The 22,302-nt window shown below is 42.3% G+C and overlaps 2 protein-coding genes across 11 annotated transcripts in view; one reads left to right on the top strand and one right to left on the bottom strand.

Annotated features, from left to right (window-relative positions):
- Nucleotides 1–18,504, top strand: part of PPP1R9A (protein phosphatase 1 regulatory subunit 9A) — a 264,007-nt gene extending 245,503 nt beyond the window's left edge. For 4 of the 9 annotated variants that reach the window (XM_036010597.1, XM_036010595.1, XM_036010594.1 and 1 more), the window contains 5 exons: nucleotides 6,630–6,828; nucleotides 8,816–8,935; nucleotides 9,796–9,819; nucleotides 10,847–11,029; nucleotides 12,361–18,504. In XM_036010597.1, coding sequence (XP_035866490.1) covers nucleotides 6,630–6,828; nucleotides 8,816–8,935; nucleotides 9,796–9,819; nucleotides 10,847–11,029; nucleotides 12,361–12,570 — 736 coding nt within the window. In that variant the 3' untranslated portion in view covers nucleotides 12,571–18,504. The remainder of the gene's footprint in view (nucleotides 1–6,629; nucleotides 6,829–8,815; nucleotides 8,936–9,795; nucleotides 9,820–10,846; nucleotides 11,030–12,360) is intronic. The other 5 variants (XM_036010600.1, XM_036010599.1, XM_036010598.1 and 2 more) reach the window with 3 other exon arrangements.
- A 2,311-nt stretch (nucleotides 18,505–20,815) lies between these two features.
- The window catches only part of PON1 (paraoxonase 1), a 28,090-nt gene continuing 26,603 nt past the window's right edge, over nucleotides 20,816–22,302 (bottom strand). For both annotated transcript variants that reach the window (XM_036010592.1, XM_028525883.2), the window contains one exon: nucleotides 20,816–21,077. In XM_036010592.1, coding sequence (XP_035866485.1) covers nucleotides 20,919–21,077 — 159 coding nt within the window. In that variant the 3' untranslated portion in view covers nucleotides 20,816–20,918. The remainder of the gene's footprint in view (nucleotides 21,078–22,302) is intronic.

Raw genomic sequence — 22,302 nt, 5'->3', positions numbered from 1 at the left:
ATATCAATGGCAATCCTTATCCTGTTTAAAGCAATTCTGATCACAGGGATATAAAACAAAGTATTATCCCGATGTATTTTGCTGGCTGTCATGTTCAATCCAAGGATGGCTTTGGTAATATCTTGAAGAATGAATGAACTCTGGGTTATAGTTCAGACAACCCTTCATAGATATTTCTCTCAAAGAAGCCTTAGCTAAATTGTGGCATTACAGTGGGTTTGAGACCATCCCTGTGGCAGGGCCCTGGTGGTACTCTGCCCTACTGCCGAGCGCTGGGGGGGCGGGGGGCGGGGGGAAAGAGCCTCTGCCCCTGAGCTGGCAACACCCATTCAGAAGAGATGAGGAGTGGGCTGAGCACACGTGCAAGAAGAGAAAACACCTCACCTCTGCCCACATCTGGCCAGCAGGGTACCCAGAGAGGAGCTGGAATTGTCCTTTAAAAAAAGTTAAAAAACAAAAACCAAAATGTAATTATAAACGGCCCATGGAAAATGACCATGATAGAAAGGCAAAGGCAGATTAATTGGAGCCTGGAAAGTCTGAGAGCAAATGTTCCCGAGCCCCTGTTGGCCGTGCAAGGTGGTGACGGGAGCTCGGTGCTGCACCAGTGGAGAGTTCAACTTCGGCCACGCGACTTCTGTGGGTTCTGCCCTTCACCCCGTATTCTTCCTCTCAAAGGCACCAGTGTTCTTACAAAGAGGATTACTGGGGTTACAAATTAAGAGTAATTTATTGAAGTCTCCGATTTGAAAACTTAGCCTTTCCTCTTGAGTTTCAGTTCAATTTGTCATTTTGTTTATGCATTTTTAATTTTTATATAAAGTAAAAGCATTTGTTTTCACAGAGACCTTTGAATAATATGAGTTTAACCTCAGGAGAACAGACTTGATCCCCATAGTCATCTGTCACGTTTTTAGCCACCTTTATGAATTTAATCTATTCTGTTTTCTTTGTAATACTTTCCAATGCCTGAAACCTGACAGACTTACATTCTTAACAAGTCAACACTTTCCATTCTTAAAAAAACTCAAAAATTGAATAAGTTAAAATGATTGTTGTAATGACTCTAAAGATCCCAATGTCTTGTCAGTTTGGTTATTTTGCATCCTACATAGTTAAATTTAAAATTAGTTAAATATATTAAGCTAGAATCAATAGACAAAGTTCTCTCTCAGAATTTTAATAATATAAATTTTCCTAAACCTTAAGCAATATATTATTCCTAAACTTAACATTTTTGTTTTGAGAATATGGATTTTATTTACATGATCATCTTGCTGTTGCATTTTAAACCTTCTCAGTATAGGAAGGACTCATTAAGGCAACAGTTTTTCCATCTCAAATGAGTGTAGGGGAGGTTAAAAAAAATCTTTTTCTGTCTCTCCTCCTAGGAAATCTGGTTGGAACCCTGTGAATTAGGTTGACAGATTAACAAGGGAGAAGCCTATCAACATATTTACTGTAACTTCCGTGTGACACAGGAGCCTTCATAAGGAAATGAAGGCCCAAAGAGGGGGTTGAGCCTGAGTGTTTTTATGGAGAGTGCAGAGTCGTGGGAGGCTGGGCTGGGATGAAGGGTCTCAGCTAAAGAAAACTGGGAAGCTTAGCGGGGCCTGCACATCCATCTAGTCGTGCAGATTCCCGCCAGAATCTCTGGAGGTAAACACACTCCTCGCACCTCTAGGGAGGGCAGCCACTGCCTGAGGGTCTTACAACCTGCGTCACAGGAGACGGGACTAGTCCAAGAGCCCTTACTGTATGTGCTGTTTCTCAAATTATGCCAAGGTGCCATATTTGGGGGCAGCTGTCCCGAACCTTGTCATAAGAGAAAGTTGAACACTCTGCAGTGACCGTCTCGGATGGACTGCTTGTATTGACCAGTGACTGAGCCCACAACTCAGGATCTGGAAGCAGAATATGTCCAGGACGTTGCTGGAGCTGCAGGTGGTCATGGGCTCATCATAGCTGTTATGTTTAAGGGTCTCCAAGTCCTCTCCAGGAAGAACTGGCTTTACAACCTTAGTCTCCTTGGTAGATGTTAGAACCTTACAGTTACCTCGTCTGATGGGAGTAAATAAATGGAAGTCTGCAACCCTTCCTCTGGTTGCCTCTAACTTTCTTCAGTTAACCTCTATTACCTCTTTGACTTCTATATTCTTTTTATGCTTTTTCTGTCAGGCAGTTCCTGAACTTCTGATTATATTTTGATGCCATCCAGTAGATTCTGAATACTATACCTTGTGTTCAAAGTTAAAATCAAACCCCTAAAAAATCTCCATGGAATGTTTACCAGAGTAATTTAATTTTGGAGTGCTAGCCCCAGGATAAACTGGTTTCAAGATGTGTATAAGTGAGTTAATGTTTCTGTAAAGTTGTAAACTATTTGTAAACTATTTACATGGCAGCAGTTACTCTCCATCTCCTCCCCTTCCCCAAAGACATTTTAGCATCACAGAGACTTAATTTCAAGCCACTCTTTCTTCCAGTTCCTAACAATAAAATAATAAGAAATATAGCCATGACTTGTGATTTTACTTTTCCAAAAATGATAGTGAGCCATTAGTGTATAAGTTAAACAAGAAAGTGAAGGAAGCACAGAACACATACCTATTTTAAGATCCTAGAAATTATTTTCAGATCCATTAAGAGTTTATTTTCATCAATCTCGATTTTTTAGGGGGATTATTAAGGATGTGTAAGGATGTATACCTGCCCCCAGAGTCAAAAATATGAAGAAGGGAGGGAAAAAGGAAAGAAAAAGAAGAAAGGGAAGGAATAACTTTATGTTATTCTTAATACCTTTCTCCACAAAGTGAAACAGAGTATAAGAGTGGTTAATAATAGAATAACTGTTACCAGAACTCCTCTGCCCCTTTTGTAGATTCGGGAGTTCAATTATCACCAAGGAAATTGGCACATATTTTAGAGGGCACGCCTGGTAAGCTGACAGGTCTGTGATGTTAAAGTAATGGACAGTTCACTTTTTAAATGAATTATCTACTCTAAGTCCGAGCAAATGGAAGCATACCACTGGTCAGTTCTCTGTGGCCACTGGCCAACACATAGAGGTTGTATCAGTTCATGGAGTTTTAGAGGCAGGGATACGCACATAAATGTGGGGGATGGGCTTGCCCTGTTTTCTCCATGACTTTTCCTCCATGCCTCCCACCTTCTCCTGGTATCTGGGAAGCCTCTGGTTATCACGCGAGGCTGGGCTCCATGAACCCCTTCATCCCACTCCCGCTGCAGCCTCCAGGCCTGTCTCCAGTGCCGGATGTCCAAGCCCACCTGGAATCATCGGTCTGGAATGTATTCCCAGCAGCAGGAATTCTAGGAAAGTCTTTACAGGTGGTCTTCAGATTTTGTTTGAAATGTTGCCTGGCCAGGATTTGAACTCCTAAAATTCCTTTTCAAATAAGTTATTAGAATCGCAAAAATCAGACACCAACATTCTTATTTCCTGCCTATTAAAAAAAAGGTGGTGGTGGTTGTTGTAAAAAGCATTGTTACAAAGGCACTTGAGGATAGGACAGCATGGTCATACTTTCATTAATAATGGCCTGTTCGTGAACTTGAAAACAGTATCCATGTATTGAAGCACTACCAAGCCTTATTGGAATTGTGGATGGAACTCCTACAGAATTTCCCATGTTACTTTGATTCATTGATTCAGAAATGTATGGCCAGAGGAGAAAAATAATCATCAGGTCTTGTTTATTTCAAATATGGCCAGTTATAAGAGTGTGAAACCACAGAGAAAATATTTTTATATTTCTGTACAGCTAGAGCTTTCTCAGCATTTTTATTGACTCATGGGACCTGAGCTAAAAGACAAACCTGAGGACTTAACCCCAGAGATGCATAGTTACATTTTCAAGGAGTGGGGATGGGGAGAGGAGGATGAGACCCATCTCTGCGGAGACATTGCCAAGGCTGTAGAGCGAGACATCCTTGTTTATCCACTCCTAGGACATATGTTACTTTCCCATGGCTCAGAACCCAAGCTCCTTCCCAAGTTGAATTTGTATACATTGAGGAGGTAGATTTCTCTCCCTCTCAGAGGGGAGGGGTGGGCAGCTGTCCTCTTTTATACAGCCATCCAGATTCATATTTTTTAGATTTCTCACCCACAGTGTAGACTAAGTAACATCTGGTCCCCATTATGTCACCCTGGAGAGGAAATTACGATACAGGGAACCAATGCAATAATTTTCTGTAAGTAAATAATACCCTATTCTGCTCCAGAAGCCTCATTTGCATTCAGGATAATGTTAATAAATATAGATATTAAAAACTTTAAGAGCTCAGATATGTGTTAAAGTAGATCCCAGGTCCACTCCTCCCTTCTTCTCCCTCAAATTCTAATTCGGTAAGTCTGGGTGTCCGAGAATCTGCACTTGAACAGCCGTCCCAGTGATGCTTACCAGACTGGCCCACCACCCAGAAATGAAAAGCCCCTCCTACAGAGGACCAGCCTGCCCGTGCTGGCACACTTCCTTAGGTTCAGTTATGGCACTCTTCTCGTCCTTTTGACAGTAAGTAGGTGGATTTAGGGATGCAAAACTTTAGGATGAAATTGAAGGTTGACACATCTCTCTGGTTGGCCTTTCTCTGTCATCCTTGCAGACACCTGTGTGCGTACATGTGTGTGTCTGTGTCTTAAGAAATACAACATTTACATCATCAGATCTTCTGGAATCTTTAGTGTGACCAACAGTTTGTCTCTCTCAACCCGTGATGTCAGTATTTTACCAAAACTTCCCTGACTTCTCCATTCTCTCTACTTATCATCTTTACAATCCCGTCCCCTTTGTATGTCGCTTCACAGTTTCCAAGACATTTTTACACTTATTATCCCATTTGATTCTCCCAGTAATCTTTGGGAATGAACAGGTATTGTTAGGAGTATACTGTTTATGTAAATGAAAAATATGCGATATTTCAAAATATTTTAAGTAAGATGTGGGCAGGCTGATAGCCAGTATCCGTGTCAGACATGAGTTGTTCAGCTAAGGTGCTGAGGTGCTTTTAAATGGAAGGGCGTCTCTACACTGCCATGGCACCAGCTGCTAACAAGTTACCGGCATCGGACATATTGAGGGGGGCCTCTTCCGATGTGCGCAGAAACTACTGTCCATTCCTGCTTCAGCTCTAATAATTGTTTTTTTCTAACCAAAACATAAATACTAACATGTAAGATATTAAGAAAAATATGTTTTCAAACTGTTCTGAAGTGCCTTTGAATGTTAAAGAATAAGCACAGAACATTTTAGTTTTCAAAGCACTTTTGATGTATTATCTCATTCAGTTCCTAACCATTGGTGAGAGACCTACAGTATCCACCCTTCACAGATAAGACAACGGAGACTGAGAGGGTCGCAAGGCCATGTGTTCAGGAGGGGGCAGAGCCCAGACCTCTGTGTAGAGAGTATCGAGACTTCCAAGCTGGTACTTCTCCTACGAAAAGTCTCTGAGATTATGATGAGAAACCAACAAGAGGTGTCTTTCACTTAAAGAATCCAGGGCCCTGAAATTTCCAAGTTATTTAAGTCTGTAATTTTCTTTTTTTTAATTTTTATTTTAATTGTTGTTCAAGTATATTTTTCTGTCTTTTACTACCATTCCAGCCCACCCCCCCCAACCCTCCCCAGCTCCCTCCCATTTCCACTCCCCCCTAGTTTTTGTCCATGTGTCCTTTATACTTGTTCCTGTAAGCCCTTCCCCTTTCCCACTGAAATTCCCTCCCCTCTGGTCACTGTCAGCCTTTTCTCTATTTCAGTGTCTTTGGTTATATTTTGCTTGTTTCTTTGTTTTGTTGTTTAGATTCCTGTTAAAGGTGATATCATGTGGTATTTGTCTTTCACTGCCTGGCTTGTTTCACTTAGCAAAATGCTTTCCAGGTCCATCCATGCTGTTGCAAAGGGTAGGAGCTCCTTCTTTCTTTCTGCTGCATAGAATTCCATCGTGTAAATGTATCATAGTTTTTTGATCCACTCATTTACTGATGGGCACCTAGGTTGTTTCCAACACTTAGCTATTGTAAATTGTGCTGCTATGAACTGTCATTTTCTAAGGTATAGACTCTTGGGAACATGAGTTCAGAGCAGGCCAGGAAAGAATGCTGGTGACAAGCTAAATGTCACTAGCAGTGAAGCATTGACGTGTGACCCAAACAAAGTGATGCTGTGACAACTAACCAGGTAGCAGGTCCTCAAAGACTGTGCGCCTCCCTGACTGTAATGAATCCACATGCACAGGGCGGGGCAAGAGAGGTTTACACTTGTGAGTCTGTGAAACGCCGAGTTAATTGCTGTATTACTCACTAATTTTTGTGTTACTTTCCATAGCAACAGCTGTAGACCTACTTTTGCCCACCCCTGTATTTATTAGACACACTTCATAAAAATTCTCCATGACAGTAGTGGTATAAAAATGTCTATCAGTACAAAATCCATTTAGATGCAAAAAAGATAGCAAGTAAGATGAGCATTCTGGTCCAAAGCAAAAGTTTTTACTCTTATCTGTTGTGTAGGGCAACTTCCCAAACTCTTCCTTGGACCTCTGCTCAGAGTCCCTTCAGAATTCCTCTGTCCTTTCTTTGTCTAACGCCCCCTTTCTTCTCTGAACAGGATCTTCAGAGGCAGGCTGGAGCACTGGAAACCGAAGCCGTCCTCCGCAGCGCCCGCCTCCCCACGCTCACCTTGCATGCCTTTCTCGTGGTTTCATGAAAGCCGCAAAGGATCCTATTCCTTCAGGAACCTGCCTTCACCTACAAGTCCCCTCCAGCCTTCTCCTGAAATTCTAAATTCAGATAAAAAGGGGTCCAAGGTAGAAAACACATGGATTAAAAAAAGCAAACAGGAAAACCCCAAATCTCTTCCTCCTCTTCAATCTTTGGAAAGCATTCTCAACTTGTGTGTATGCTCTGGATCCGAGAAACCAATGTGATAACACTGCAGTAAACCTTGCATGGTATTTCCTGTGTGGGGGAAAAAAAATGCATTTAACCATCACCTTCTTTAATACTATTCCATTCTAGATTGTGCGTTAATCTTTGATTTGCCTGTCTTTTCACATATTGCTATTTAATCTCAGTTTGACAGTTAAGCCATGCTGGGAAAGATGCATTTGAATTATGGCACAGTGTGATAGATCTGTTTACCAAGTATTCCATTTTAAATTACATTACAAAACTTATTTTTGCTGTGCTCTTCAAGATTTACAGGAAAACAAATAAATTTGGGACTGAATTTGTGTTCAATACATCGAAATGAAACTCTTTAAAACAAACCAATACTGACATAGCACCCTCACTTATTTCTTCTTTTAAATCAGACTTCCGTGTCAAACAGCTGTTGTAATCCTATCACAAAAGTTCTTTAACTTCAGCAGAATTAGAAATTACGTGCATGGATGCTACTTGTATTTAAATGCATGACGGTTGTTTCCAGCATGACACTGCAAACCTTATCTAACATTTTATTGAAACACGTACGGTTGCTAACTTTCACATGTTGTTTGGTCTCTTTCCCTCTGTGTTCCCTTTCTCAAACAGAAACATGTGGTTAATGTTACTTGAATTTAACGCTTTTCTTGTGGTCAGCAGCTCACAGGGTTTTGATGGGCTTTGGGGTTGTACTTCCACTGACAATACCAAATGGTAATGCGCTATGTTAAGTGCCCTCCTACCAGCCTAGTCCCGTGTGCTCTGATTTAATTTCCTCTTCTGAAGATTTAGCAAACCTTGGAGTTTGTTTGGTAGTGAGCCCTCCAGAGGTATTGCTCTCTGGCAAGGTATTTATTCTTGACAGCCAACTAAACCCTGTATAAGGGAATGTAGTGGAAAACTAAGAGTTCAATTTCTGAAGAAACAAGATGGTGTTGGTCAAGTTCTTAGAGTCCCTGGGAAGCTAGTCATCCTAGAATTAGAAAGGCAGTTTGGACAGCAGTAGACCACTTTGGCCTTGAAACATTTTCAGTATTGGACTCGATATATTTCAGTGTTGTTTGAATAATTCTACCATTATCTCACACTGGAGAGACTCCAGATTTGGTTTAAAACATTTTCACAAATGCAGCTCCGTAATCATTGTGAATTTATTTGACTTTCATATCCACTAAACATTCTAATGACATTCTGGGGAAGTTTTCTTTCTACTCCCCGCCTCCCCCACCACCAGGCGGTTATTTGGGAGTGCGTATCTCTGCAAGGTACAGCCTCTTTGGCGCCCTGTGGGGGCCGGGGCAGAGTTCTACTTCGGCATGTAACTAGTGTCGTGTCTGATTGTGACCTCCCCCAGAACACATCATCTTGAAGGTTACATCCAGGAGCAAACCTGCCATTCCTCACAGTGCTTATCACAGCCAACAGCAAGCGCGCCTTCCCAGGGGGTACTCAACCTACCTTTCTAATAGGGGTTGCCATCTGCTCCTAATGAATTCAGCTCTCCACACCATCTTGTATTTTTTCACTTACACTGTTATTCATCACAATTAGGGTCAAAGAAGATAGGATCATTAATATCACTCCTCTGAGCAGTTGTGGAGGATAATGAATGCCATACCCTTGGAGAGAAACTGAAGAATCATTACTCCAAAACGCCTCTCCTTTCGTCTGATGGAGAAAGCGCTCAGAATTTCCCATTCACTGCAAAAGGTGCAGTGTTCTGAAACACTGCCTGATCAGAGGTTATGAGCAAACCAAAAATGAATTTCTTCTAAGAGTACTTCAAAATCTTTTTAGAACTGGTAAACACACCCACCTCAGGTTCCTTCCTGGTGCTCCTGTAACGCTGAGCTTCATTTATTTTTACAGAATTTTACCTTCAACGATGACTTCAGCCCCAGCAGTACCAGTTCGGCAGACCTGAGTGGCATGGGAGCGGAACCCAAAACCCCAGGGCTCTCTCAGTCCTTGGCACTGTCGTCAGACGAGGTATGCTCGTGGCACGTACGACAGCACTGCTCTCTCGGTCATACATGGGGTAGTCCATGTGATACCCGTGAACCATCCCAGGGAAAACATGTTCAGGTAGATTTTGCATGTAGAGCACCAGGACCACAGTTTCATATCTGATGGGGAATTGTTCTCTCCCTCCCTCTCTGTTTTCACATGAAAGCAAAGTATTGCTTCTGAGCCCCTTGAAGCTGCCCAGGGACCTCCCTTAGCACCATGTACCGGCCTTTCTGATTTAAATGGGATGACTCTCAGCGGAGGTGTGGGGCCCAGAGGCAGGGCACTGGAGAGAAAAAACAGGAAACAGCTCAGAAACCTCATGGAGTTCACAGATTTGCCGTTCCCTTTCCCGTCACCTTCCCCACCATTACCCGCACCCTAAAATTCTGACATCCCCTCTGAGTTGGGTGTGGCCCCTGACTGAGAATCCCTGCGTTGGAAAGGGGAGAGGTGCCCTTCGATGAGGAAGGATAACTAGGTAAGAACCAGTAATTTAGAAGCCAGGGTCAAAATAGCATTGCTGAGAACTCTCAGGAAACAAGCCCTAACAGTTAAGTAGAGAGAAGAAATACCAGTCCTGGGGTGGTGGAAGGGAGGAGGCGAGGTGCTGTAACTAAAGGCGCTTGTTCCTAATATGTGCTTTTAGTTATTTCTTTCTTACATGTTTTGTTCTGTTTTGTTTTATTCTATAAAACATTTTTTTCCCTCTTAAACTTTTCTGCCCACATTCTTCGGGCTTGGCATGACTTTAATTTTATTAGGACTTTGTACGGTGTATGTTGTGTCTCCTGTTTCTATAACACTTTTCTCTTTGATTCCTTTGTCGCTCCCTCACTCAGAGCCTGGATATGATAGATGACGAGGTGAGCTCCCAGTGGTCGGCATGTGGTGGCTTTTGGGGGATTGTTTGAACCTTTCCTCTCTTTGTGGATAGTTTAAAACGCAAACAATACAAGAGCACTTGCCCCTGTAGTGGAGGAGTTCCCTGTGCTCCGTAGTTTCACTCTCCGCCCTTGTCTGTATCTCAGTTTAAACAGTGTTTCTGATTCCAGAGGCTCTCCGGAGTCCCGAGACATGTCCCCATCACCATTACCCGACTGACACGGTCCACTCTGTTTCGCCTCCTTTGCCTTCATCTCGGCTTCCCCATCCCCTTTTCTGTGTTCTCTCCGCCAGTCACTGAGGTGGCTTCTGTGTCTCCTCCCAGACCTGTCATTGCCTCATCTCCTCTCAGCTTAGTGGTTCTAGGAGCCAGGCTGCCTTTTGCACTATTAAAAATAATATTCTGCATTGGACAGATTTTGTAGACTTGCAGAGCCTCAGCTTCCCCATTTAATGAAAGTAATTATTGATGCTACTTGCCCCACCTTCTGTACAGGTTTGCTCACTGCCCAAATGAAATAATGGCTGTGGAACTCCCCCCTAAAAATGCCTGTGGCCTTAACACTCTCCTCTTCGAGTGAAAGATACCACAGTATTGTCAAATATGTTTTTATGTATCTCTAATGTCTTATCAGAGAAGAAATGTAGGGGGATGCGTTGCATATAGGGATTAATGAAGTAATTTTTTTTTCTGTATCTGATCATCTTTCCAAAGTGATTTAATGTGGAAGCTCACAACATTAGAGTGTTTGTCAATATTAAACTTCCCACATTAAAAATGCTGCTTTATTTGGGGGTGTTTAAAATTTTCAATTATCTAAAAACATGTAGGTAATAATAACTATGTATGTGCATTCCATGCACAGCTGGGACCATTAGCTTATTGTTTTATGGGGTAAAAGTCAATATGGCTCTAGGAGGCAAGAAATTCCTTTTGAGAGTGTAGCATACCATGCTGAGCCGTAGCATTCGGTCCTTTAACAACACTGCGTAACATTCCTACCTCAGATCCTTGACGATGGACAGTCTCCCAAACACAGTCAGTGTCAGAGTCGGGCCGTGCAGGAGTGGAGTGTGCAGCAGGTTTCCCATTGGCTAATGAGCCTAAATCTGGAGCAGTATGTATCTGAATTCAGTGCCCAAAACATCACTGGAGAGCAACTTCTGCAGTTGGATGGAAATAAACTGAAGGTAAAGAATTATATATCTGTGTTAGGTTACCAAGTGTAATTTGTATCACTCATAGGACCTGGAGTGTTTTCATTAGTTATGGGCATTCTGTGTCTGGGAGAGGTCATTCTCATTGACGGTCAGCTGGAAGGACGTTGAATCATTTCTGAGTAGTAAATGAAGTTTTAGAAAGTCGTCAGGGGTTCCAAAGAGTAGCATGCTGTGTAGGAGAGCTAGGGACTCACTCCATTGCTCCCACCCAGGAACACATGGTCCATGGATTAACTCTACTCACTGCTATGTAGTAGGAGTTTTAATGATGGCCAGTGTGGACTCCTTCATCGTGCAAGAGTTAAAACCCAAATCCATGACCCTACCTTTCTTTATTCATTTCTCCTTCACCCACTACTCGTCCCTGCGTACCACTCTGAAACCGGGGTGATGTCTTCCCCAGAACTTTCTTCCCCAGATATGTGCGGGTGTGTCTTCCCTCCCCCTCCATTGCACGCTCATTCTCACCCATCCAGTCCATCTCTTTGCAAGAGGCTGAGGAGGCGGCTCCCATCCCTATGGAAAAAGGGGAACAGGAGCTTACAGCCAGCTCTCCACCCCCACCCTCAGCCTCCCGCTGGGCCGATGGGCAAATGAGTATCTCTTGACAGTCTTGAAAAGGTTAGAGATCAATCAATATCCTGTGAATATGAAGGCCCATTGACAAGGCTGTCCCTGTTGGGGAGATGGATGCATCCCTCTGTTGACTCTGAAGGTTATGAACATTTAAAGGACGCATCTGGCTCTCCTTATTCTGAATTCCAAGCTCATGGAGCAACCTCCTGATGATAATCAGGCTTCCTGTATAGGTGTGACAGGGAGAGGGTGGCCAGCCATGCTGACATGAGCACTGTGGTCCCTCAGACACTTTGGTCCCCGTTGTAATTGGATACATTGGCAGGAAGGAAGCCCTGTGGATCCTTCCTGCCCTTCTCAGAGCCCTCTGTGGCAGCGAGGTTCACTCCTGCCTTTCACCTGTAATTGCCGACAGCCTGCAGGGTGGAGAAGCAGACCTGTGCCCTTCTCTTTGTTCATTTGCCCATTAATTACCTGTGTGGAGAGCATTTACTTAATGAGGTTTAGGGAGTACTGTGCTAGGGACTTCAAAGGACGAAAGAACAAATAAAGCGTAGTCCCCCAGTTTGTGGATGTTCAGCAAGTGTAATCAGCTCTTGCTCAGTTTTTACCTCTTCAGTTATGTTTAAATTTGTTTTTGAGTTTGAACATAGTGTGAGTGTGACCTCATTGTAAAAGAGGGGTCACTGGTTTTCAAATGCAGTTTGTTTATATTTCCTTCCTAGGCTCTTGGAATGACATCATCCCAGGACCGAGCAGTGGTCAAAAAAAAACTCAAGGAAATGAAAGTGTCTCTGGAGAAGGCTCGGAAAGCTCAAGAGAAAATGGAAAAACAAAGAGAAAAGCTGAGAAGGAAGGAACAAGAGCAAATGCAGAGGAAATACAGAAAGACAGAGAAGATGACAGCCGCAGCAGAGGGCGCTGGCGAGCAGTGACCCACACCCTCTGAGGAGGTGGGGGTGCTCCCAGAGAGTCTGCCTTCCTCCCGCCCTGCTCTCCTCCGGAGAAATGAAGAAGAAACTGGTGACAGGGGTACTGTGCTGTGTAGGCAGGTTGGGGAACCTTGTGTTGAATAACTGCATTTTCTGTGATAATGGAATACCCTTAATTTTAACCTACTGAAATAACCCCAAGCAACCTTTAGTTTATTAACAAACCAAGAAGTTCGTTTGTGAGAGATGCAAATTAGGTATGTTTCCCTCTTCTCTGACTTATAATATCTTGTGCTGTGTTGGGTGGGCGGGTGTGTCCCTTGCGGGGAAAAGCCAGCATGACAATGCCCAGCAAGAGCATGGGTTGTTGCTGAGTGCCATGATTGTCGGGGTGGGGTCCTGACCCTGCGCATTGGTATCTATCTGTGTGGCTGAGAGCACTGCTCTGCTGTGAGATCGGGGCTGCAGGATCCCCTTCAATGTGTGGGAAAGGTTCCCCCTCATTTCTGTGTCTGGACAGTGAAACAACCCCACCGTGGAAGCCTGGGTGTTCTGCCGCATGATTTATTACCTCCTGTGGCAAAGGGCAAGCAAACTGCCCTCCTTGCTGGGCATCTGAAAGGGAGAAAAGAATTACAGTTATTTGTGAACCCCAGAAGGAAGCAGAAGCCTTAAGAATGTGGATGTGGGTATTGCCTTGGGATTCTGAGGGTAACATTTACCCTCCAGACTCAGTTGAACAAAAGAAAAATCAGACGTTAAGGCAGCCGTGGGACACTGGGATCTGTTGTTTACTTTGCAACTGCTGCGCTTCAGGATCTTAGCGGCCCCCGCACACTCAACACAGTTCCTTCTCCCCAACAAATTGAACAGGAAATTGATTTTTAAGGAAACCAGCATTTTCAGGTTTCCTCTCCTGGGGAACATTCTGGCTAGTCTTCAGCCGAACTGTGGCACAGTCAGGAATTCGTCACACATTTTCTCCTCCAAAGATTTCCCAAGTGGACTCAGTTAGTGTTTTAACAAATGTACTTTTTAGAAAAATAGAAGTACCAGTTTGAGAAAATTTAGATTTGAGTAACATTCAACCAGAGAGGCAATTTCATGGAGCGCACAGAATGTTCCTATAAAGGAGAGCTGTCAGTTGCGTTTAGCGATGCTTTCAATGGTTTTTCTGAGCCATTCTCTTCCATCCTTCAGAGATTTTCACTTTGTCGTTCAAGTGTGTTTAAGGCAGTACACAGCATACGGGCTAGCAGTGGAGGCAGTTCGGCCTGTTTTAAAGCCAGCCCCCGGTTCAAGTGCCGGATCCAGAGCAGAAGGAGGAAAAGAGAACTCATCTTGAGAAATTTCAAATTATGGATCTTATTTTTGTTTTTGTTGTTGTTTTGCCTTTTATGTTTATGTATCTCGTTCTCTTTGCTGCATTGGCTCTGAAAATGAGGTCATCCACTTTCCAAGGGGCGAGTTCCGAAATGAGAGTCGAGGGCAGACAAATTCTTGGACAAGTATTTTACTTCCTTTCCTACGTGGAGAGTCTCCATTCATACCTTCCACTGGAAATGTCGTACACGCAGAGCTTGGGGAGGGGCCTTTGGGGGTTACAGGCAACAGATAATGAGGGGCTCCCACCCGTGGAGCTCCATCTCATGCTTGAACGTTGTGATTTTATTTTTTGCTTGCCTGAATATTCAAAATCTGGAATTGTCTAAACTAGAAAATTGTACTTCTGTTCTTTCCCAGATGTCTTATCTGTTAAACTTTAGTGCTTTTGTGTCTAGGTGCAAGTCACTCATTCCTTAGTCACACTGGCCCGAAGTCACACTGTGTTCTACAGTGAGCAGAGTCACCACGTGTGTTTTTTCTGTCCGTCTTCATTTTGGGGTGTGATGATGCAACTGTCGTACTGGATATTCTGTTAATATTTCGAGATGTGTGGTGCTTTGCTATTTATTAATACCACCAGAAACAAGGAACCACTATTAATGAACTACAAAATCCAGGAAACCTTTTCTAATACTAAAAGAGTAAATTAGTCACAATCTGGTACTACTAGAGCTTGCTATTATAAATTTTTGCCATTTTTTCTTGTCTTTGAAAAAAGTGACCTGGATCACACTGGAAGTTTCACTGTATTCATTTTAAAAATGGAAATAGAAGGATGATTATCTTAAGTTATGTTTACACTTTGGTAATATTTGAAAATGGATGTATATACTGGGAATGTCTGTAAGTCTCAGTCTCTGCACATAATTTATGATCTATTATATTGCATTTTGTTAAATGTTTTCGAATATTGTTCTTTGTCTTCAATTTGTTTGTACACTTCCGATGTTTAAATTAATGACCAACTGACAATATTATTAATCAAATTATTTTCCTCCAAATCATTTAGTTTGTGTTGTAACTATTTTGATTTTTAAGTGAAATTATAGTAGTTTTCACCTTAATTTGTTATTCTTAACATTACTATTTAAAACTGCTGAAATTGTAAGAGTCACTTAATCTGCTTGTCCAACAAAGGGTAAAATGTAAACTGATCGATAAAAGGGTATGAAAACAGAGGGAAGGACCTCAGAACTTGTGAGCATTTTGTTTTCCTACTATTTTTTAATCCACACCAGTGCATGACGCCTCGTTGCGGTTCCAGTGTCTTACGCAATTCCTGCTTCAAAGCTAGTGCATTGTCGGTGTCCGCACAACCTAACACAGAACAGTGGCTTCGTGAACCTTAAAGACTTCGCAGTTTTTTCTTTATCAAAGTGAACAGAAAGGGAATATCTGGTTACTGTGAACTACCTATTCCCTAAATGACAGTTCTGTATGACTGACAATAGCCAGAAGTGTTTTGGGGTACATGCAATGCTTTGGGGGGGGGGGCAGGGAATGTGTGCTGAGGCCAAGCTGTGGACCAAGAGCATTGTGTCAGCTCGGTGTCCAGGTTGGATTCTTCCATTGAAGGGCTTTAGCTTTATAACAGAATTAGTTTATTTAAGACTATCTCCCATAAAGTAATCCACAGTTTATGTCATAGTTTTCTCATTCTTTTTTATTTTCTTTGCCTGAACCAGAAGCTAACTTCAGAGTAATAGGTTATGGCAGAAACCTAATTTTGCCCATTCTGACAGATCGAGGAAGTCCACCTCCAGTTTCATGATAATAGAGCTATTCTATACTATCTTTCTTTAGCTAGGGTTGATGAATTTCCTACCCTCAACATCACATACACATTTTTACCCCAAGTGCTAATGCCAGACTCAGCTTTTAAGAGGCATGAAACGGGAACACCTACCTGGTGCTCCTTTGTTATTGTTGGGAACAAAGTGGCAGGAGGATGAGTGAGAAACCAAATTAACCTTTGCCGCTGCCTATGCTGCAGTCGTCTCCAGCCTGAAACCTTGAGATATCCCAGGCCCAGCTTACAAAAATAGTCACAGGTTGTTTGACCTTAATTAGCCTGTATGGTTTTTGCTGAAGACAAAGAATTCTCATCTAGATTGTTTGTGTGATTGGATTAGCAGGTGCTTTAAAATTATATTTTAGAAGGTAAATGAAAATTTGCATTTATATGGATATTCTAACTCACTCAGAAGTGTTAAAGGTTACAATAGACCAAGCCTCAAAAGAGAAAAACGCAGTGTTTAACAATAGTATTCAAGAAGACTCTTAAGAGAGGTGTCCTAACAATTCTAAAGAATTATCTATCCTTTGAAGGTGTTGTAGCCTCCTTGCTTTGCTGAGACATTTAAGAATTACCAAATTTCATTTGACAAACCACATCTACTGCCCCAAGAGAGCTGTAGAGGAGGGGCGTTTCACTGTGGTAGACAGGGGTCACTAAGGTTCCTGTCCCCCAGCTAATGCTAAGTCCTGAGTGCTTTCCAAATTTTTCAAATTTACCTTTAATCAAGGGCCTACCTGTACACTGTTCTGAAGCTGAGCCGTTAAGGATGAGGTCCAGAAATCAAATGTCCATATTTTCAACTAGAATTGTTTTCATTATGATGATGGGGTGGGCAGTAAATTTCTAAAGAAAGTGTTGTAAGAAATATGAATGTGGTTGCTGCAATTCACTCCTGAAAAACAGCCGCATTCTGCAGGCAGATTTTAGTTATATTTGTCTTAGTTATTTAAAGACTCAGGAAATTTAGTCTTGGTCCAAAACCCTGGGGGAAAAAATAACACCAGACAGCACACCGGTAGTGTTTGCATGACTTCAGGCAGCAGTATAGAACAGACACAATCATAGTCACAGGGCAGGGACGAAGCCCACAGATCAGCTTCCCCCTGGAAAACGAAAGCAGCAGGTTCCCCCTGATGGTGGACAGAGGCTCCTTATGTGCCTGTGTGTGGTGTCTGTGGGTGCATTGAGGGCATGGTCGTTACTTGAAGGCTCACATACCAAGCACAGCACGTGCCCTGCTTCCAAGTGTACAGAGTGGGCAAGGAAAGAAACAGGATGATTTCTAGTCCTTGGCCCGACCCCAGTCCCAGCCCCCAAACTAGGAGATTCAAGAATGAATAAGAGGCAAGGAAGAAAAGAACAAGAGCTAACGTCTCAGTAATGTGCATGCCACTTGTGTAGATATACAGACTACATATGTGTGAATATATCTCCCACCTTATACACACATACCGCAATGACATGGCATTTTAAAAAAATAGATATTGTCTTTGGAGCTTGGTATTGTCAGTTAGGACACCCAGCAGTAATCATAGCCTTATTGCCACTTTTTGTGTTGTATATACATTGAATGGCTCATAAGATTTTAAGAGATTTTTTTAATGTATTTCTTCTACTAAATGCACTTATCCTTCTACATGTCTATATATTTTGGTAAAGTTGATTTATTAGAAACTTGGTATTTTAGTAAGATAAAATTCCCTGAAGTGTTTGGTTAATGCTTTGATGTCAAAATTGCACATTGCTGAGTTGAAACTCAGTTTATGCAGCTTTGGGCATTTTCAACTGCAGACTGCAGTTTCCTTGGCTAAAAATTGCACTGTGTGTTCTTGTGCATTCGCTCCTGCTCTACTAGGACATTTTCGGTAGCCGTGATGCCTAAGTCACTAACTACTGGCTCTCTGACGGCAGCGTTGCCGCCACGTGACATTTAGCTCCCTTTTGCCGAGTGATGGCCTGGTTAGGTCATTCATTGCCAAACGGATGTCAGTGTGAGTGTGTTGTTGGAAGGTGTACACTCCTCGTTCTCTCAGCTATTTTATGAACACACCTGGGTTTTCTGGTAAGGATTTAAGCTTTCATGTATGAAAGAACAATTGGCCAAAGATAATTAAATTACCTTAAAAAGTGGGACTTCAGAGGCACTCTGGCTAGATAACACCTCCCAACAACATAAGATTTAGTGCGTAGTGAAATCCCTTCGATATTTATGTATGTGTTTTCCTGAATATTATTTATGGTCATCACTACTGCTTTTGTATTTTTTTAATGGAGTTACAATTAAACCACAAGTACGCGTGCTGCATATGACTGACAAACTAACCAGCTGAAAAATGAGGAGAGAGAATGAATTCTGTTCCATTGTAACAAGTTGATTTATTTTATTCTTTCTTTCTATAAAGGCAAAAAGTTGTTTGAAAGTAATTTCAAGTCCACTAAACATGGACAGCATGTTCTCTGACACTTATGATTTGTGCTCTTCGGTGTCTGATCATTTGCATGGAAGAGACAATAGTGCCACGTCTGAATTGTTCTCCTGTGCTTGGTTGATATGTATTTCTCTAGATTGTTCCGTTTCAAATGGCATTTCTTACTCTTTGGTTTTCAGAAGCATTCAAAGCAAAATATCCTTTGTTTTCTGATCAATCTAAAACCCCGTGTGATTAAATCCCATTTGTCAGTGTAAATAAAGTTCTCGCCAATAAGTATTGTTGTTGTTAGACGACGAATGCAATAAAAAGAGAAACATCGCGGTCTGTCGCCGCCGTTTTTGTCCCTCTTCCCTTCACCATCCACCAGCCTTGACAGGGTAAACCTGCGTCAACTGTCAGAACACATCTACCCATCAGGAGCAAAGTGCACATTTTCCATGGAGATGAAACCAGAGATAAGTTTTAGCCCTGGTAAAGCGTAAATTGGCAGTGAGCATTACATTAAAAGCCTAATTATGGAACTGAGCATGAAGTTAAAAGATCAAAGCTTCTCTAGAAGCTCCCTCACCTGTCTTTCTGTTTCCACCCTGGCTTCGCCATCACAGGTCCCGACACCCGTCGGCCAGGAGAAGGTCGGTGACAAATCCTTGAGCAGCCAGCCTCACACGGTCTCGCAGCATGGTTGGTGGGGCAAGCTAAGAATCGAGCCATCCCAGAGAATGGGGTTCCTTTCAACAATTTTGTGTCCAAAGCTTTAAGTGGTGGGAGGACTTGAATATATCAAATGAGGGGTGTTAATTTCTCTCTTATACACACACATGCACACACCCCATAATGTATCTGTGACTAAACCTTTGGCAATGCAAAAAATTTAGATCAAAACATCAGACTAAGTGAATTAAGCAGTTTTTCTTGGAGTGTGTTAAAAAATTCCTGACCGAGGGGAAGGATGGTCCTTTCTTCAGTGGTCTTGAGGGTAAGCTATGTCAGACTGGATAGCTTTCCCTTTTGGGGGTGGGGGGCTCAATTTGCTTTATTACAAATGAGAGACTAGACTGGTCATTTTATTGATCATATCAAGCTATTCTTTTTTAAAGGAAATAATGTGGCCTTTTTTCAACCTAAGCACCACAGCTACTGATGGGTTCAAAACAACATTTCTGAGAACCTGGCTTCAAGGGTGGCAAACAGCATCACTGAATAAGATGATGTCACGCCCACTGAATGGTGACTAAAAATAACCCTTATCCTGTGGGGAGGAAAGTGTTTTTCAATCCAAACAAAATGTTCCTGTGATTACTTTAAGGCAGTGGTCTTAAACTATTAGCCCTTCTCAGTTATCAGCAAAATACGTTTCTCCAAATGCCAGACCGTCACCACAGCAAACGCCTTAGAAAACGTTGTTTCTAACGTGGCTGCCTTAACATCCCAGAGAAATCATTCAGCCTGGAATCTGTACCGTCAGACGGCTTTTATAAGAAAATAATAGCCACATTTTTTTCCTTTCTTCAGAGGCATGCCCCTCAGAAGATAGCCAAAGGTCAATTGATCATTTCTGTTTACCTTTCTATCTGTCTTCTTAGTCCCCACAGCAAGTTAGAATAGAAAAGAACAACCACCACCATCAACCACAGGGTTGTCTTGGGGGCACTTAGCTTTACCCGAATCAGCTATGGGCTTCACTCTGTATCCGATCACTGATGTGAACAAACTTCTTCCTTTGGACCAGCTCAAAGGAACTAAAATGTATAATTTGTGCTGATGTAAACAGACACTCATATGATGATGTTCAAGTGTGAGAACACTTCCAAGAATTTTAATTTTATCACATGCCATTTTCTAGAGGAGAATTGAATAAGCAAGAGTAAGAGGAGAGTTGGGGTATCCAAGTTCATATTTACGAAGAAAGTCATTTGCAGCGGGGGGAACAGGAGTCTGACTCCGCAGTGTGTCTGATGGCTTCACTGAGGGAGAGATGCCTGGAGTGGAGGGGTGGTGGTTAGTGCACAGCCGGTTTTCTGGCGCATGAACGGAGTCCCTGGCTGGGTACTGGGATTCTGATGACTGGTGAGGCCATCCTGCTCTCCTGTTTATTTTTTAATATTATATATATAATATATATATATATTTTTAATCCTCACCTGAGGATACGTTTAATGATTTTAGAGAAGGAGGAACATAAATGTGCGAGAAAAACAAGACATTGGTGGCCTCCCATTCACGCCCCAACCGGAATCAAACCCGCAGTCTGGGTACACGTCCTCACTGGGAATCAAACCCACAACCTTTTGGTGTATGGGGTGACACTCCAACCAACCAAGCCCCTCAGCCAGGGCCTGCTCTCCTGTTTTCTGAACAAGACCCATCAAGGCAGCGATAAGCTCGGGTGTGCTTAGGGAACACAGGCCTTAGGGAAAGCACCTTTGGGTCACACACATTTACAGGGTTAAATACCTGACACCTGACGTGACAACATGAACCATTTATTGTGAAAGATTTTTTCTGGTAAATGAGGTGTTTTAAAATCACATGAGACTGATTTGATATTGTACTCTCAGCAAGCTCTACACATCGTATTTCGTATTTCTCAGTTCAACAGCACTTTTGTCCCTAACAATATCCTCAATTAGGGTCAATGCTCATCATTCAGATGAGATCACGGTGGTCTCTTGGAGGTGGCAAGCAATTGAAATGACAGGCTCGCGGCTTCCATGGCATGGGTGCACATCCCCCCCTTAGAGCTCACAGTACAGAGCTTTTTGGTACACAGTGCCAATCAGCAGTTTCCCCTTGTACACAGAGGCGGCCGAGCTTCCTTGCAACACTGTGCCGTTTTCTGCATAAGCCACTGTGACTTTTGGTTCCTCTGTTAAAATGTTCTGGATTTGGAGCACCTGTCAAAGCAATAATATTTGGTTAATGTTTTTAATCACTTACAACTCTAAATATGGGGTCATTTCTCTGAAAGAAGCCTTTAGGTAAATCATATTTTGTTCTAATATAATTGTCAATATAAGGCACCTGTTTCCTCTTTGGCAAAATGACAGGCAAACCAAGGCAAGGCAAGAAATAAATGAAGACCATAGACTGCGTGTGAGGCATTAGGGAGCAGGAGAGACTATGGTAAATTTGGGTGGGGGGAGCAAACTTAGTAATACACAAACAGTGTAGTATATTATCAGATAAACTAAGAATTTGGATGTTTATACTTAAATCTTGGTTGTTTTAAATGCTGGCAATCAATAAAAAAGTTTGTCCCACAAAAAGAATATATCTCTGTACCACAACTAACCAGTCCTTCGAACCTAGAGACCCCACCTCTAAATAGGATTGTGTAAGTTCAGGTTTCCTCATTTAGTTGAGCAGGAAAGAGGATTGTATCTTGAGCGACAGTGTAGTTAGGCTGATGACATGCAATAGCCCATACTTGACTTTTTTGGGCTGATAAATGGCAATTCACATGAGTCATTTACTCTAATAAGCCATCTGTAAGTCTGGAGTCCAAGGTTGTGTTGTGGGTCTTCTGTTTGCCATTTGTTTCTCATCTGTAGAATGAGATGGTGGACTAAGTTCCCGTTCTACTCTAACTTTCTATTCTTCAGCTTGGAGGATGAAACACAATGACTGGAGGAAAGGCCAGCTACGTACGAAAACATCGAACATGGCAGCCCAGGAAGGCCAGTGCCTGGACAGTAAAGGGTCAGTAGGAGCATTTAAAAGGACCTCTTTAAAACAGCTGTACCAAAGACAGATATTTGAGAAATTGCCATAGCATTAAATCGTAGTAGTTACTGGGAAATAGTTGATAGTACACCTTGGCTCAAGTAATTAAGCCTCTTTTAATAAACCTAAAGTACTCTTATGTAGGAGGAGAACATTAGATAATGGAGTGTTATTACTTTCTGTTGTGCTTTAACAGATCCATCACTAGAAAGAAAGTATTGCTTCCGGAACAGCAAACCAAGTCCATGCAATAGCAAATGACCCAAGTTCACCAAATGAGCTAACAAATAGGAGCAACTTAGAATCTAACATTCTGCTGGGTTCCAGTGAACACACCCCAGTATACATTCTTCAATTCTATTAAACATGCCGTGCAGCATTCTACTAGTAAGAACG

Source organism: Phyllostomus discolor, chromosome 10 (assembly GCF_004126475.2).
Source record: "Phyllostomus discolor isolate MPI-MPIP mPhyDis1 chromosome 10, mPhyDis1.pri.v3, whole genome shotgun sequence".
NCBI classification, from domain to species: domain Eukaryota; kingdom Metazoa; phylum Chordata; class Mammalia; order Chiroptera; family Phyllostomidae; genus Phyllostomus; species Phyllostomus discolor.
Note: the sequence above shows the minus strand (reverse complement) of the source record. Positions and strands in the feature narration are given on the sequence as shown.